Source organism: Pipra filicauda, unplaced genomic scaffold, assembly GCF_003945595.2.
Source record: "Pipra filicauda isolate LSUMZ 115617 unplaced genomic scaffold, ASM394559v2 scaffold907_size54712_pilon, whole genome shotgun sequence".
Lineage (NCBI taxonomy): Eukaryota > Metazoa > Chordata > Aves > Passeriformes > Pipridae > Pipra > Pipra filicauda.
The window spans coordinates 15,233-29,217 of NW_024105095.1; the positions used below are offsets into that span (position 1 = coordinate 15,233).

Sequence of the window (13,985 nt, forward strand, 5' to 3'; positions counted from 1 at the left end):
TGGGAGCAAGGGGGTGTCAGAATCCATGGGAATGTGGGAGAGGAAAAGGGGGAGCTGTAGAATTACAGGAAACCAATGGGAATGGGGAGCTGTGGGGAATTTTGGGAAACCCTTGGCCCTGACTGGGGTAGGAGAGTTCCCTGACCCTGGTGGGGATGGGAAAGTGGGAGTGGGGGGATAAAGGGGGAGTCAGAATCCATAGGGAATGGGGGAAGCACAGGGAAAAGGGGGAAACCATCGGGCCTCCCATGGCCAGGGTGTCTCCCTGACCCTGGAGGGAAAGTGGGGACTGGGACAGCAAAGCGGGCATCAGAACCCACGGAGGAACATGAACGGGGGGGCGGAGGGGGAACCATTCCTACGGGGAACAGCGGGAAAATCCTTGGAACGGGATGCGTCCCCCCGGGCGGGGTCTCGAACCCGCGGTCCCGCCATCATTTCCCCCCCCGGCCCCAGAACTCCATTTCCCGTCATGCCCCGCGCGGCGCCGCCCCCGCCCCCGAGCGTTGCGCGGCGGCGGCGGCGCGGTGACGTCACCGCGTGCGGAGGGGTGACGTCAGGGGCCCAGAGAGAGGCTGTGGCAGAGGCGGCCGGGGCGGTTGAGGGAGCGCGAGCGGCCGTGAGGGAGCGGGGGGGGGGAGCGGCCCTGGCGGCCACGGGCGGCGGCGACAGCGACAGCGGCGACACCGGCAGCGGCGACACCGGCGGCGACAGCGCCCACCGCGCCCACCCCGCGCAGCGCGGCCCGCCTTCCCCTTCGCTGCCGGGCGGCCCCGGCCCGCGGCGGCGGCGCTGACAGCCCGCCCGGAGCGCCGGGGGCGGCCGCGGCCACCATGTCGTCCCCCAGCCCGGGCAAGAGGCGGATGGACACCGACGTGGTCAAGCTGTATCCTTGCCGTGCCCTCGCCTGGAGGGCTCTTTGGGGGGGAGGGTTTGGGGAGGGGAGGAGGGAGGGGAAGGTCCGAGAGGGGGGGGTCACCCCCACACCCCCTCCCCGCGCGGCCCCATCGGGGTGTCCCCCCTGTGTGGGGGGGGCAGGAGAGGCCTCACCCCGCACACCCCGCTCCCGGATTTTGGGCTTTAACCCCTCTCCCCCTGCCCTGACCTTTTTTTTTTCCCCGCACCCCCCTGTGCGTTCCCCCCCTTGTTTTCCCTTTGCTTCCCCCGTTCCTTGCTCGTTTGTCCCCTCTTCCTCGGCCTCTGCCCGTTTCAGGTCTTTTTTCCGCTTTTTTTGTTGCTTTGGTTTGGTTTTTTTTTTTTGTGTGTCTTGTGGTGGGCTTTTGTTTGTCCGTTTTTGTTTTTGGTTTGTTCTTTCTTTTTGTTTGTTGTTTTTTTTTTTTTTGGTTTTTTTTTTTTTTTTTGTGTGTTGGGTTGTCTTTTTTTTTTTAGTCGGGGGGGGGGGGGGGGGGAAACGAGCATTAATTAATTATTTACCCCCCTCGTCTCCCGCAGCCCCTACTCGGGGCCCTATTTTGGGGGTCTCTCCCCCTCCCGCGGTGGGCGAAGGGGCATCGCTCCCCCGGCCCGCGTCTCTCCCCCCGGGGGTTTATGTAACCTCCAGCTTCGCTCGGCCTTTTATTATTCCCATTTTTCAAACCCTTTTTCTCTTATCTGTTGATTATTTTTTTTTCTTTCCTCCTCCTTGTTTTTCCCTCCCCAGGCCCTTTTCACCCCCGGGGCGGTGAATCCCTTTTTTCTCTCTCTCTCTCTCTCTCTCCCGTCTGGGGAGTGGGTGGCGTTGAAAAAAATATCACCGGGAATTCGGTGCTAGGGCTTGTTTTATTAATAGTTTTTTTTTGTTGTTGTTTACAAGGTGGCGGCGTGAGCCGGGGGAAAAAGGGCTTGGGAATGACAAGAGGGGATGAAATGGGGGTTGTTTTTTATTTTTTGGGAGAGGGGGGAGGATATTCCCGACCTCTCCCCGGGCAGGATTTGGGGTTTTGGTGGTGCCGTGGGGGGAAACGGGGCTGGTTTAGTTCCCAGGGAGAGAGAGAGAGATATAAACAAACTTCCTTGGATTCGGTGGTGTTTTTTTGGGAAGGGGGGGGGAAGGAGGGAGGGAGGAGCAGCAGCTCCTGTTTGTGGCTTATCGAAGGAAACTTGAGTGTGACGTTTCCCCCTGCGCGTTTCTCCCTCCCCCTCCTTTCCCACCCCCCCCAAAAAAAAACAACCAAAAAAGCTGCTCTCGGGGTGGTTTTTTCGGCCTGTTTTGAAGCAAATAGGAAATGACTCCTGGTGGTGCCGCCGCTCGAATCGGGGCTATTTTTATCCGGGGGTTTAAAGTTACACGGGTCAGGCTCCGCCGAACGCCGCTCGGGGATCGATGTTTAAACCGCGCCGGGAGGAGGGTCTGGCGATTCCCGGCGATTCCAGCTGTGTCCCGGGATCAAACCAACCTTCCCTCGGGATCCCCTGCCCGGAGAGGGGGGGCCGAGCCCCGACCTGCTCCCCGAGCTTCCCTTTCCCCTTCCCCCTCTCTCTTTTTATTTCTCCCCCCCCCTTTTTGTTTTTTTTGGTTTTTTTTTTGTTCCGGCGATCGCAGCATTTTTGCGAGACAAAGAGCAGGTTTTATTTTCTCCCCCCCCAGTGCCTCCGCTGGGTGTTTTCCCAGTAGAAATCCCTGGATACCCGCGGTTCCTCGCGGTGCTCTGCTCTTCCAACCCCCCCCCTCCGTTGACAAAAGGATCCTTCCCACCCCTCCCAAAAAAAACCAAGGCGCAGCATTCCCTGTTTTCCGCGGGGTGAGGGTTGGAGCAGCCGGGCTCCTGCGGACAACAAACTTAGGAAGTTGGATGTGTCAGATGACTCCTCTCCACTCCTCCCTCCCTCCCTCCCTTCCCAACCTTTTTTTGTTTGCCTGCCTGACTCGCCCGCAGCTCTCCAGGCCCCGGCTCCGCCGCTTCCCCTCGGGAATCTCCCTCCCTGGAAGCTGGAATCGGGCTCCCTTTGCCCCTTGGGGAAGGGATTGATCCGAAGGAATGTCCCCGAGGCGGCTCCTCCCGGCTTTGCCGGGTTTTTTTTTTGTGTGTCGTTCCCCGCCGAGCTTTTTGTTACGAGGGGTTTCCCCCCCCCCTCCTCTTTTTCTTTTTTTTCCTGCCGTTTTCACGACGTTTTTTCCTCTTTTCATCCCTCTCCAGCGTGGGGGGGGGGATGGATAACGGGATGGATCCATGGATTTACGGCCTGCCAAGGGGGCCACCTTTTTCCCAGCGGGAATAACGCTCTGCCCTTCCCCAGCTCTGACAGCCTGGGGAGCCCGGCGAGCTCCTTCTCCTGCCCGTTCCCATTTTCAATCCCCACACGTCCCTGCGTGTCCTTTTGTGGCTCCCTCTTTGTGAGCAGGGGAGGGGAGAGGTCCCTGTTCCCCGGAGAAGGGGGTGGGCAGAGCGGGCGGTTTCTTGAGCCGGGGTTTGTTGAGCCGGGCTTTACTAATCCTGAGCCCCTCATTGTCCGTGCCCTGATCCTGGGAAAAGGGGGGGAGCCTTCCTGTTTTTGAGGGGGATATTCCCGGGTGAGCCGCGTCCCCCCAGAGCAGGGGATGGAGGGCAGGACTGCGGGAATGACGCCGGGAATGACGCCGGGAACGTTCCGTGCCCCCCAAACCCCCTTCCCGGCGGGCTCCCGTTATCCCCGCGGGAAGCGCCCCGGCTCATCCCAGGCCTGTCCAGGCTTCCCGGAGAGCCGGGATGGGGGTTCCCTTGGCCGGTCTAGGCCCGAGGGGCGGCCTGGGAGCGGTGTTCGGCAGGGCAGAGGCCCCGGAGCAGCGCTCCCAACTCCGCCGATTGGCTGCTCTGTTACTACCCGGAAACCAAACCCGGGGCGGAGCGAGCGGCGGCTCCCGGGGCTGCCCCGGCCGGGGCCTTTGGAACACCCCGAACCCTTCCCCGAGCCCCCCAAACCCTCCCCCAGACCCTTCCCCACGGCCCGCAGAGCTCGTTGTTCCCGCTCCCTTCCCCGCTCCCTTCCCCTTCTCTGCCGGGTTCCTTTGCCCTCCTTCCCCGCTGGAATTCCGTGCTCCCTGCGCTCTGTTTATAATCGGGAGAGGGAAGTTGTCGCCCCCGTTTTGTTCCCGAAAGGAATTCCGAGCGCTGCCCAGTGCCCGGAACACACCTCGGCTAATTTTAGGCTCGGGCCTAAAGTCAAGGAGAATAAAGGTCCAAAGCTGCGGGGTTTGGTTTTGTAATCGCTGCCCTCCCCCCCCCCCCCCCCCCCCCCGCTCCGTGTTTGCCGAGGGGAGGGCAGAGTTTCCCTTTGGGATAAATCCCTTTTCCAGGCTCACACCACCCTTCCCAGCCCGCCCCGAGCCCTCCCAGGGCCGGCTGAGCCACGGGAATTGGGAATCACGTGGTGGCCCCCGCTGTCCCTGGCACTGGGAGGGTTTGTTTGGGCAGGGCTTGCTTGGTGTTGGTTTTTATAAAACTCGGGCTTTGCTGGGGAGCTTTGCCGGGGGTCACAGCGGGGGATTTCAGGATTTTGGGATTTCGGGATCGCTCCCGCTCCGCGGCGCCGTTCCAGGGGGAACCGGGTGGAGATGCTTCCAAACACCCCGGGATGTGGCAAAGACCCCCTTCCAGCACTGGGAGAGCCCCCCCTGTGTTTCCAGAGCCATCAGGAATGCTGGCACAGCTCAGGGCTCAACCTCTAAATCCAGGGAAACGATCCCTAAATCCAGGGAAACGTGGCTCCTGTTGTCGGGAGAACTTTAAACCCCCAAATCTCTTCCCAACCCGAGGAAACCGGACCCAAAAATCAGCTTTGTTGCCTAAAAAAACTTCCAAGGGTATCCCTGCTGCTCCTGCAGTGGAATTCCGTGTCTTTGGCGGTGGCTGGATGGGTTTTATCCTGGAAAATCATCCGGAATTCTGAGTTTTCTCTCTCCCGTTGTCACCTCGTCTGTTGGATCCTGGTGTGGATATTTGAGCTCAGGGTCATGGAGCAGACCTGGAATCCTGGGAAGCACCTGCTCCATCATGGAGCAGACCTGGAATCCTGGGAAGCACCTGCTCCATCATGGAGCAGACCTGGAATGCCGGGAAGCACCTGCTCCATCATGGAGCAGACCTGGAATGCTGGGAAGCACCTGCTCCATCATGGAGCAGACCTGGAATGCCGGGAAGCACCTGCTCCATCGTGGAATTGCCGCAGTCACGGGGATAAAATTGGGAATTCTGGATCGGGTTGGGAATACCTGGAGTGTTCCTGCTGTAGCCGGACATCCCGGCCCTGCTGAAAATAAGGAAAACAGGGAAAAATCAGCTCTTTGTGCTGCTCTGCTTTTGGGGGGGGTTTAACTCTTTCCTCGCCTTGTTCCTGGACTCGGAGCGGTGATTTGGGAATTGATTTGGGAATTGATTTGGGAATTGATTCTGGAATTTATTTGGGAATTGATTCTGGAATTGATTTGGGAATTCTGAGCAGTGGGATTATGTTCCTGGTACCGGTTCTAAAGTGGCATCAGGTTTTAGGAGCCGTCTCTTTGTCGTGGCAGTTTCCAAAATCCCCCCCAAAAACCGAGCGTGGGATTTCGGGATAACGGCGTTCCCTGCTCCCCTGGGGGTGTTCCTGTGGGCTTTTCCAGGGAAGCTGGGCCTGGATCCGTGGCAGGGGATTGTTTGGAAGCGTCGCCACGACCTCCTTTCGATCCCAGGGAGCCTTTGGGAAGCAGCTCCCACATTCCCAACGTTCCTGAGCTCGGAGTGCTCCCGATCCTGCCAGACCCCGGCAGGGCTGGAGAGCTGGGATTGAGGCAGGAGATGTTCATTTGCCAGGGAAAAGTGGTGGGTTTTTTGGGGAATTCCAGCCCGGGGTCGATCCCGGTCGTTACCAGGGAAGGATGTTCTTTGTGGGGTTTGGGTGTTTTGGGGGTTGTGTTGGTTTAAATCTCAGGAGGTCGTTGGGCCCTCGGGATTCCCGGGAAACGGGAGGATGGGATCCCTGCTCTGGTGGGGAGCAGCAGCTCTGCTCCCTCACAACATCCAATAATTCCTCCTTTGGATGCATCCCAGATTCCTGTCCCAGCTGGGATTCCTGGGAAAGGGAGTGCAGACACTCTGGGAGCTCAGGGATTAAATCCTGCCCGGTGCCAAGGGATGGGAACACTTGGATGAGCTCATTCCTTGTTGCTCCAGTTTTGCTGCCTCCATGGAATGCTGCAACCCAAAGGGATCCCTGCCCTGTATCCCATGGGAAGTGAGAGCAGAGCAGTGCTCCAATCCAGGCACCTGACTGGCTTTTTCCCAGTTTTCCCTGTTTTTTTTTCCCTCCCCTGGAGTCAGAGCAGCAGGAATTGGGCTGTTGGGAAGTGATCCCTGCCCTGCTCCTGCCCTTCCTCTGGTGGGGAGCAGCAGCTCTACTCCCTCACAGCATCCAATAATTCCTCCTTTGGATGCATCCCAGATTCCTGTCCCAACTGGGATTCCTGGGAAAGGGAGTGCAGTCACTCTGGGAGCTCAGGGATTAAATCTTGCCCAGTGCCAAGGGATGGGAACACTTGGATGAGCTCATTCCTTGTTGCTCCAGCTTTGCTGCCTCCATGGAATGCTGCAACCCCTCATCCCAAAGGGATCCCTGCCCTGTATCCCATGGGAAGTGAGAGCAAATCCAGACTCCTGACTGGCTGTTTTCCCTGTTTTCCTTGGAGTTTTTTCCCTGCCCTGGAGTCAGAGCAGCAGGAATTGGGCTGTTGGGAAGGGAAGGTGCATCTGGAGCCATCCCGGGGTAACGGAGTGTTCCCTTCTTAAGCCGAGCTTTAACCCGAGCCTAACTGGGATAAACACAGGTTGTTCAGGCAGGAGAGATCCCGCGGGATGGAGCAGATTCCCAGGAAAACAGCTCCTACTTTTGCTGCCTCCTTACCCCAGAGCTGAGGGAGAGGGGCCGGGATTTCCCTGCCCCTCCCGGCCTTTATTCCAGGGGCAGGGATTAAATCCTGGCTCCCCCCAGGGTTATTTTGGGTGCAGACCCCCGGGGGAGCTGGGACTCTCCTGCTCTCCCTGCTCCCCTTCCCGCTGGCTCCATGGATTTCTGCTCCATGGATTTCTGCTCCATGGATTTCTGCTCCATGGAGTTCTGGAATGCCGAGCTCAGGGCCGGGCTCTTTGTGTGCCCTCCCCACGGCAGGATTCCCGTGACAGCCCGGCCATTCCAGAGGGAACCTGGCCCCCCATCCCAGGGGAATCCAGGGGAATCCAGGGGAATCCAGGGGAACGGGCTCCCTTCCTTTGGGCACTTTGTCCCTATTTTTCTCCCCTCCTTTCTTTTTTTACCTCCTTTCTTTTTTTACCTAATTTTTTCCCTCCTCATTTTCCCCCCTCCTTTCTTCTTTTCCCTCCTTTCTTTTCTTCCCTTTCTTCCCCCCCCCGTTTCTTTTCTTCCCTCCTTTCTTTTTCTCCCCTCCTTTCTTCTTTTCCCTTTCTTTTCTTCCCTCCTTTCTTTTCTTCCCTTTCTTTTCCATCCTTTCTTCTTTTCTCCTCTTTCTTTTTTCCCCTCGTTTTTCCCCCCTTCTTTTTCCCCTCCTTTCTTCTTTTTCCTTCCTTTCTTCCCCCCCTTTCTTTTCTTCCCTTTCTTTTCCCCCCTTTTCTTTTTTCCTTCCTTTTTTTCTCTCCTTTTTCCCCTTCTTCTTTTCCCTCCTTTCTTTTCTCCCCTTTCTTTTTTCCCTCTTCTTTTCCCCCCTCCTTTCTTCTTTTCCCTCCTTTATTTTCTTCCCTTTCTTCTTCTCCCTCCTTACTTCTTTCCCCTCCTTTCTTTTTCTTCCCCCTTTTCTTTTTCCTCCCCTTTCTTTTTTTTCCTCCCTTTCTTTTTTCCCTTGTTTTCCCCCCCTCCTTTATTCTCTTCCCTCCTTTCTTTTCTTCTCTCCTTTCCTTTCTTCCCTTTCTTTTCTCCCCCCCTTTCTTTTCCCTCCTTTCTTCTTTCCCTCCTTTCTTTTCTTCCCTTTCTTTTCTTCCCTCCTTTCTTTCCCCCCCATTTTCTTTTTTCCCCTCTTTTCTTCTTCCCCCCCTTTCTTTTCTTCCCTTTCTTCTTTTTCCCTACTTTTTTTCCCCCCTCCTTTCTTCTTTTCTCTCCTTTCCTTTCTTCCCTTTCTTTTTCCCCTCCTTCCTTTTTTTTCCTCTCATTTTTTCCCTCTCCTTTCCCCCTCCTGTTTTTCCCCCTCCTTTCTTTCCTTCCCCCCTTTTTTCCTTCCCCCATTTTCCCCCTCTTGTTTTCCCCTCCTTGGGCTGTTCAGAGTTGTTGGATACCCTTGAAATCCTTGGAATGGGTGCCAGTTTTTAGGGGAAAATCCATATCCATGTCCCTGCTGCCGCCCCTAAACCAGGACTGGCCCGGAAAGCTGAGCTTAGGGGTGTTTGCCCTGGGAAAACCCACTCAGACTGGGCCTAAAATCTGAGATTTTGCCTAAAACCAGCCAGTTTTTGGGGTCAAACCGGGTGTTTCCCCCAGAAAGGTCAGGCCCAGCCTGACCTCCCCAGCCTGGATTAGTGCACCAGTGAGTAACTCAGGGTGGTTTTTGGGGAGCTCTTGGGCCTGGCTTTGGCCTGGCAGGGGCAGATCCGGGCCCGGCCCAGGGACTGCGGAGCTTTCCCAGCGGGAAAATGGGGGGGGAACTTGGGCCTGGGCTGGAAACCATGGGGATCTTAGAGGGGGTTGTGGGTTACTCCCGGTCACAGGGGTGGGTTAGAGCTGAGCCTAAACCAAAACGGGGGGTTAAAACTGAGCCTAAACCAAAATGGGGGGTTAAAACTGATCCTACACCAAAGTGGTGTTTTAAAACTGGTTCTACATAAAAATATTTTAAAACTGGTTCTAAATCAAAATGGTGGTTTAAACCTGCTTCTAAATTGAAGTGGTGTTTTAAAACTGATCCTACACCAAAATGGTGTTTTAAACCTGATTTTACACCAAAATGATATTTTAAAACTGGTTCTACACCGAAATGGTGTTTTAAAACTGGTTCTAAATCAAATTGGTGTTTTAAAACTGGTTCTAAATCAAAATGGTGTTTTAAAACTGATCCTACACCAAAATGGTGTTTTAAACTGAATCTACACCAAAATGGTGTTTTAAACCTGATTCTACAACAAAATGGTGTTTTAAAACTGATCCTACACCAAAATGGTGTTTTAAACCTGATTCTACAACAAAATGGTGTTTTAAAACTGATCCTACACCAAAGTGGTGTTTTAAAACTGATTTTACAGCAAAGTGGTGTTTTAAAACTGGTTCTACGTAAAAATATTTTAAAACTGATCCTACACCAAAATGGTGTTTTAAACCTGATCCTACACCAAAATGGTGTTTTAAAACTGAGCCTACAACAAAGTGGTGTTTTAAAACTGATTTTACATCAAAATGATATTTTAAAACTGGTTCTAAATCAAAATGGTGTTTTAAAACTGATCCTACACCAAAATGGTGTTTTAAACCTGGTTCTAGATCGAAGTGGTGTTTTAAACCTGGTTTGTTTGGGCAAAACCCTTCTGACTCCACCTTTATCTTTTTTAACTGTTGTTCTATTTCCCCGCTTTCCCTTTCCCTTCCCGCTGGGAAATCCGGGAATGTGCTGCCCGGCCCGGCTCCAACCCCCCCCAGGCCGCTCCTAAACCCGGTTTTAGGGACTCGGGGGGGAGGCTTTGGCTCCTTGGTCGGAATTCCGGGATTCGCTCCCTGTGTTGGGATGTGGAGCCACTGGGGGACCCTATGGAGCTTTCCAGGAAAAACTGGGATTTTCCATCTCCGTGTTGGAAACCAGTCGGGATTAAGCCGAGCTTTGCCCGTTGTCCCGGTTTATTCCCAGCGGGAAAAGGGGGGTTGGAGGGTCTGGGAAGGGAATTCCAGGTGCTTTGGGAGAGTCCGGGTGCTCCCGGTGCCTCTTCCCAACTTGGGGAATAATTGGGAAAGGAAAACAAAGGCCAGAAATCCTGGAATAAACAGGGAAGGGAAAATTAATCTGGGAATATCAGGGAAGGAAAACTAAAGGCCAGAATCCTGGAATAATTGGGAAAGGAAAATAAAGGCCAAAATCCAGGAATAATCAGGGAAGGGAGAATAAAGGCCAGAGGTGGGAGTGGATTTGGGGCCTTTGTCCCCGGGAGTTTTCCTCTGGAGCGGGTTGGATAAGTGGGAATGGCATGGGAATGGTGTGGGAATGGCGTGGGAATGGCGTGGGAATGGCGTGGGAATGGTGTGGGAATGGTGTGGGAATGGTGTGGGAATGGCGTGGGAATGGTGTGGGAATGGTGTGGGAATGGCGTGGGAATGGTGTGGGAATGGTGTGGGAATGGCATGGGAATGGTGTGGGAATGCCACAGCACACCCACTCCGGTGGGAGATTCCCTTGGAATTGGGGACCTTTAAGGTCCTTTCCAGCCCAAACCATTCCATGATTCCACAATTTTTGTGTCTTGTTGTGCCGAAACTTCCAGCCCTGCGCCGATAAATGAGGAATTCCAGGGGGTTTTTTGGGAGCTTTGTCTGCTGGGACACGACGGGATTCATTCCATGATCGGTTAATTCCATAATTAACCACAGAACACAACAGTTTGGGTTTTTCGGGAATCTGGGAACGTGGGAGTCCTGAAATTGTCCTCCAGGGCTTCCGGAGTTCCCAAATTCCAGTGGAGTGAGGCCATTCCGGGATATTCTCCCTGTGATTCCCTCTCCCTGTTTTCCTCCGGGTTTGGAAGGCACAAGGAATGAAGGTTGGGAAGGGGGAATTCTGGAATCTTCTGCATGTTGGGATTCCAACATCATCTGGGAATCTGCTGCTGGATATCCCGGGAAAAGGCCGCCTGGGTGGGGCCGGGATCCCACGGGATCTCAGGCAGGAAATTCCCTGAAAAGAGGGAAAAGTTGGGGAATATTCCCTGAGTTTTGGGAGCCGAGGGCTGGGTCGGGAGCAGAGCCTTTGCTCGGAGCTGGGAATTCCCAATTCCAACTCTGGGGCTCCCAGAGGACTTTTCCAGGGGCACATTCCCGATGCCAGGAAGTGGCTGGAGCTGCCCAGCCCATCCCAGCCCATCCCAAATGTCCCGGAAGCCGCATCCCAGGATTTTTAGGTCATCCCTTAAATGCTGGATTAGTCAGGCCTGGACTAAATTTAGCCCCTGAGCCAGAGCTGAGGCTTTGGGGCCAAATTCCTGCCTCATCCCTGGGGATTTTTGGGACGTCCCACATCCGGTTGCACCTGGATAAAATCCCTCTTTCCTTGTCCTTTGGAACCTCCTTTTGTGGAATTCCTGGATAAGGGAACGGAGGCAGAATTCCAGGGAGGAGTTGGAGCGTGACAGGACGTGGATCACAGGCCTGAGTCCCACCTGGAATTCCAGAGGAATCCCCGAGGAATTCTTGGAGATCCAAGAGGAATCTCCAAGAGGAGAATCCCGCCCCGTTCTCCTGCGTGGATTCCCTGCCTTTGTATCCCAAAATTCCTGAGCTCCGGAGACCCGCACGTGTTTGGGAGTGGGAAGAATTCCTGCTCGGAAAAAAGGGGGAAAACCACTTTCCTCAGGGATTTCTCTCCAGGGAGGGATATTCCCAGTTTTTTTATTCCAAGCTAAAATTGTGGGGATGGCAGAGATGGATAAAAGGGAGGAGGGAAATAAAGGGAAAAAGGGAATCCAGGGAAAGATTCCCAGGCTGGAACCCAGGGAAAGATTCCCGGGCTGGAACCCAGGGAAAGATTCCCGGGCTGCTGCTCGGGCACTTCCAGGCTGGGCTGGATTTGAACTTCCCGGGATTCTGCCCTTTAGTTTCCCTTCCCAGTTATTCCAGGATTTTGGCCTTTAGTTTCTCTTCCCTGATTATTTTGGGATTCTGGCCTTTGTTTTCCCTTCCCAATTATTCCCAGATCCCAGCCTTTATTTTCCCTTTCCTGCTTATTCCAGGATTTTAGCCTTAATTTTCCTTTCCCTGCTTATTCCAGGATTCTGGCCTTCATTTTCCTTTCCCAATTATTCCCAGATTTTGGTCTTTATTTTCCCTTCCCTGATAATTCCAAGATTCTGGCCTTAATTTTCCCTTCCCTGATATTCCAGGATTCTGACCTGTATTTTCCCTTCCCAATTATTCCAAGATTCTGGCCTTCATTTTCCCTTCCCTGACAATTCCCAGATTCCAGCCTCTGTTTTCCCTTCCCTTACTGTTCCCAGATTCTGGCCTTTATTTTCCCTTCCCTCATAATTCTGGGATTCTGGCCTTTATTTTCCTTTCCCTAATAATTCCCAGATTTTGGCCTTTATTTTCCCTTCCCAATTATTCCAAGATTCTGACCTTAAGTTTCTCTTCCCTGATAATTCCAGGATTCCAGCCTTTATTTTCCCTTCCCCATTATTCCCAGATTCTGGCTTTAATTTTCCCTTCCCTGATAATTCCCAGATTCTGGCCTTTAAATTCCCTTCCCAGTTATTCCAGGATTCTGGCCTTTATTTTCCCTTCCCTGCTTATTCCCAGATTTTGGCCTTTATTTTCTCTTCCCTGATTATTTTGGGATTCTGACCTTTGTTTTCCCTTCCCTGATAATTCCCAGATTCTGACCATTATTTTCCCTTCCCAGTTATTCCCAGATTCCCACCTTTATTTTCCCTTCCCGCTCATTCCAGGCCTCTCCTCCTTCCCAGATCCCTCTGGTTCATCGGGATTTTTTCCCTGATTCCCAATATTGTCCCCTGGAACAGCTTCAAGTGTTTCCAGGCTCCTTCATTCCCATTCCCTACAGAAATCTGGGATCAGGGGGTGTCTGGGAAAGCCTCCGGAGCCGGGGGAGGTCCCCTGGAATTCCGAGGGGTCACATCCAGGCTGTGATTCCACGTTCCCATATTTGGGAATTCCAGCTTTCCAGGAGGATGTGGGAACGGGCTGGAATGTGGGACAGCGGGATGTGGGATCCACACAGGGAGCCCCATTCCAGAGGAGGATAATTGGGATAATTGGGATAACAGCCGTGCCAGGGAGCCCTGGGATTGTTGGGATCATCCCTGGCCAGGGAATTCCGGCCTCGTCCGGCTGCGGCTTCCGGGCCCCCGGAATTGTTTGGGGGTTGGGGATGGGAAGAGGGAAAACTGGATCCAATCCAGGGATCCAAGGGCTGGAAGGGGCTGGTTCCCAAATCCCTTGGAATTTAACCAGGGGCTGGAAGGGGCTCGGTCCCAAAGCACTTGGGGTTGGAAGGGGTTTGTTCCCAAATCACTTGGGATTGGAAGGGGTTTGTTCCCAAATCACTTGGGATTGAAAGGGGTTTGTTCCCAAATCACTTGGGATTTTTAACCAGGGATTGGAAGGTGTTTGTTCCTAAATCACCTGGGATTGAGAGGTGTTTGTTCCCAAATCATTTGGGATTGGAAGGGGTTTGTTCCTAAATTACTTGGGATTTAACCAGAGTCTGAAAGGTGTTTGTTCCCAAATCAGTTTGGGATTTTTACCCAAGATGGGAACTGATTTGTTCCTAAATCACTTGGGATTGAAAGGTGTTTGTTCCTAAATCACTTGGGATTTTAACCAGGGATTGGAAGGTGTTTGTTCCCAAATCACTTGGGATTGGAAGGGGTTTGTTCCCAAATCATTTGGGATTTTTAACCAGGGGCTGAAAGGGGTTTGTTCCCAAATTATTTGGGATTGGAAGGGGTTTGTTCCCAAATCACTTGGGATTTTTCCCCAGGGTCTGAAAGGTGTTTGTTCCTAAATTATTTGGGATTGGAAGGGGTTTGTTCCCAAATCCTGGGATTTTCTCCTTTGCTCTGGGAGCGACCCGGGAACGGTCCCTGTTGGAAGTTGTGCCGGTCGGGACCTCCCTGATTCTGTGACCCAGGTCTGGAATTTGGGATCAAACCCAATCCCATCCCTTGGGACAAATCCCAGGAGCAGCAGCAGCCACAGCCGATCCCTCTGGAGGTTCTGATCCTCCTGGATTTGGGAATGATCCAGTTGGGATGTGCCCTTCCGAGGGGCGGGGGCTGCCTCGGCCCTTGGGGACGGGATTTTGGGAGCAAAGCCAG

The 13,985-nt window shown here is 53.7% G+C and overlaps 1 protein-coding gene across 1 annotated transcript in view; it reads left to right on the plus strand.

Annotated features, from left to right (window-relative positions):
- The first annotated feature begins 583 nt into the window (after positions 1–583).
- UBE2H (ubiquitin conjugating enzyme E2 H) overlaps positions 584–13,985 on the plus strand; it is a 30,014-nt gene continuing 16,612 nt past the window's right edge. The window contains exon 1 of the mRNA XM_039391102.1: positions 584–886. Within this exon, the coding sequence (XP_039247036.1) occupies positions 834–886 (53 nt within the window). The 5' untranslated portion in view covers positions 584–833. The remainder of the gene's footprint in view (positions 887–13,985) is intronic.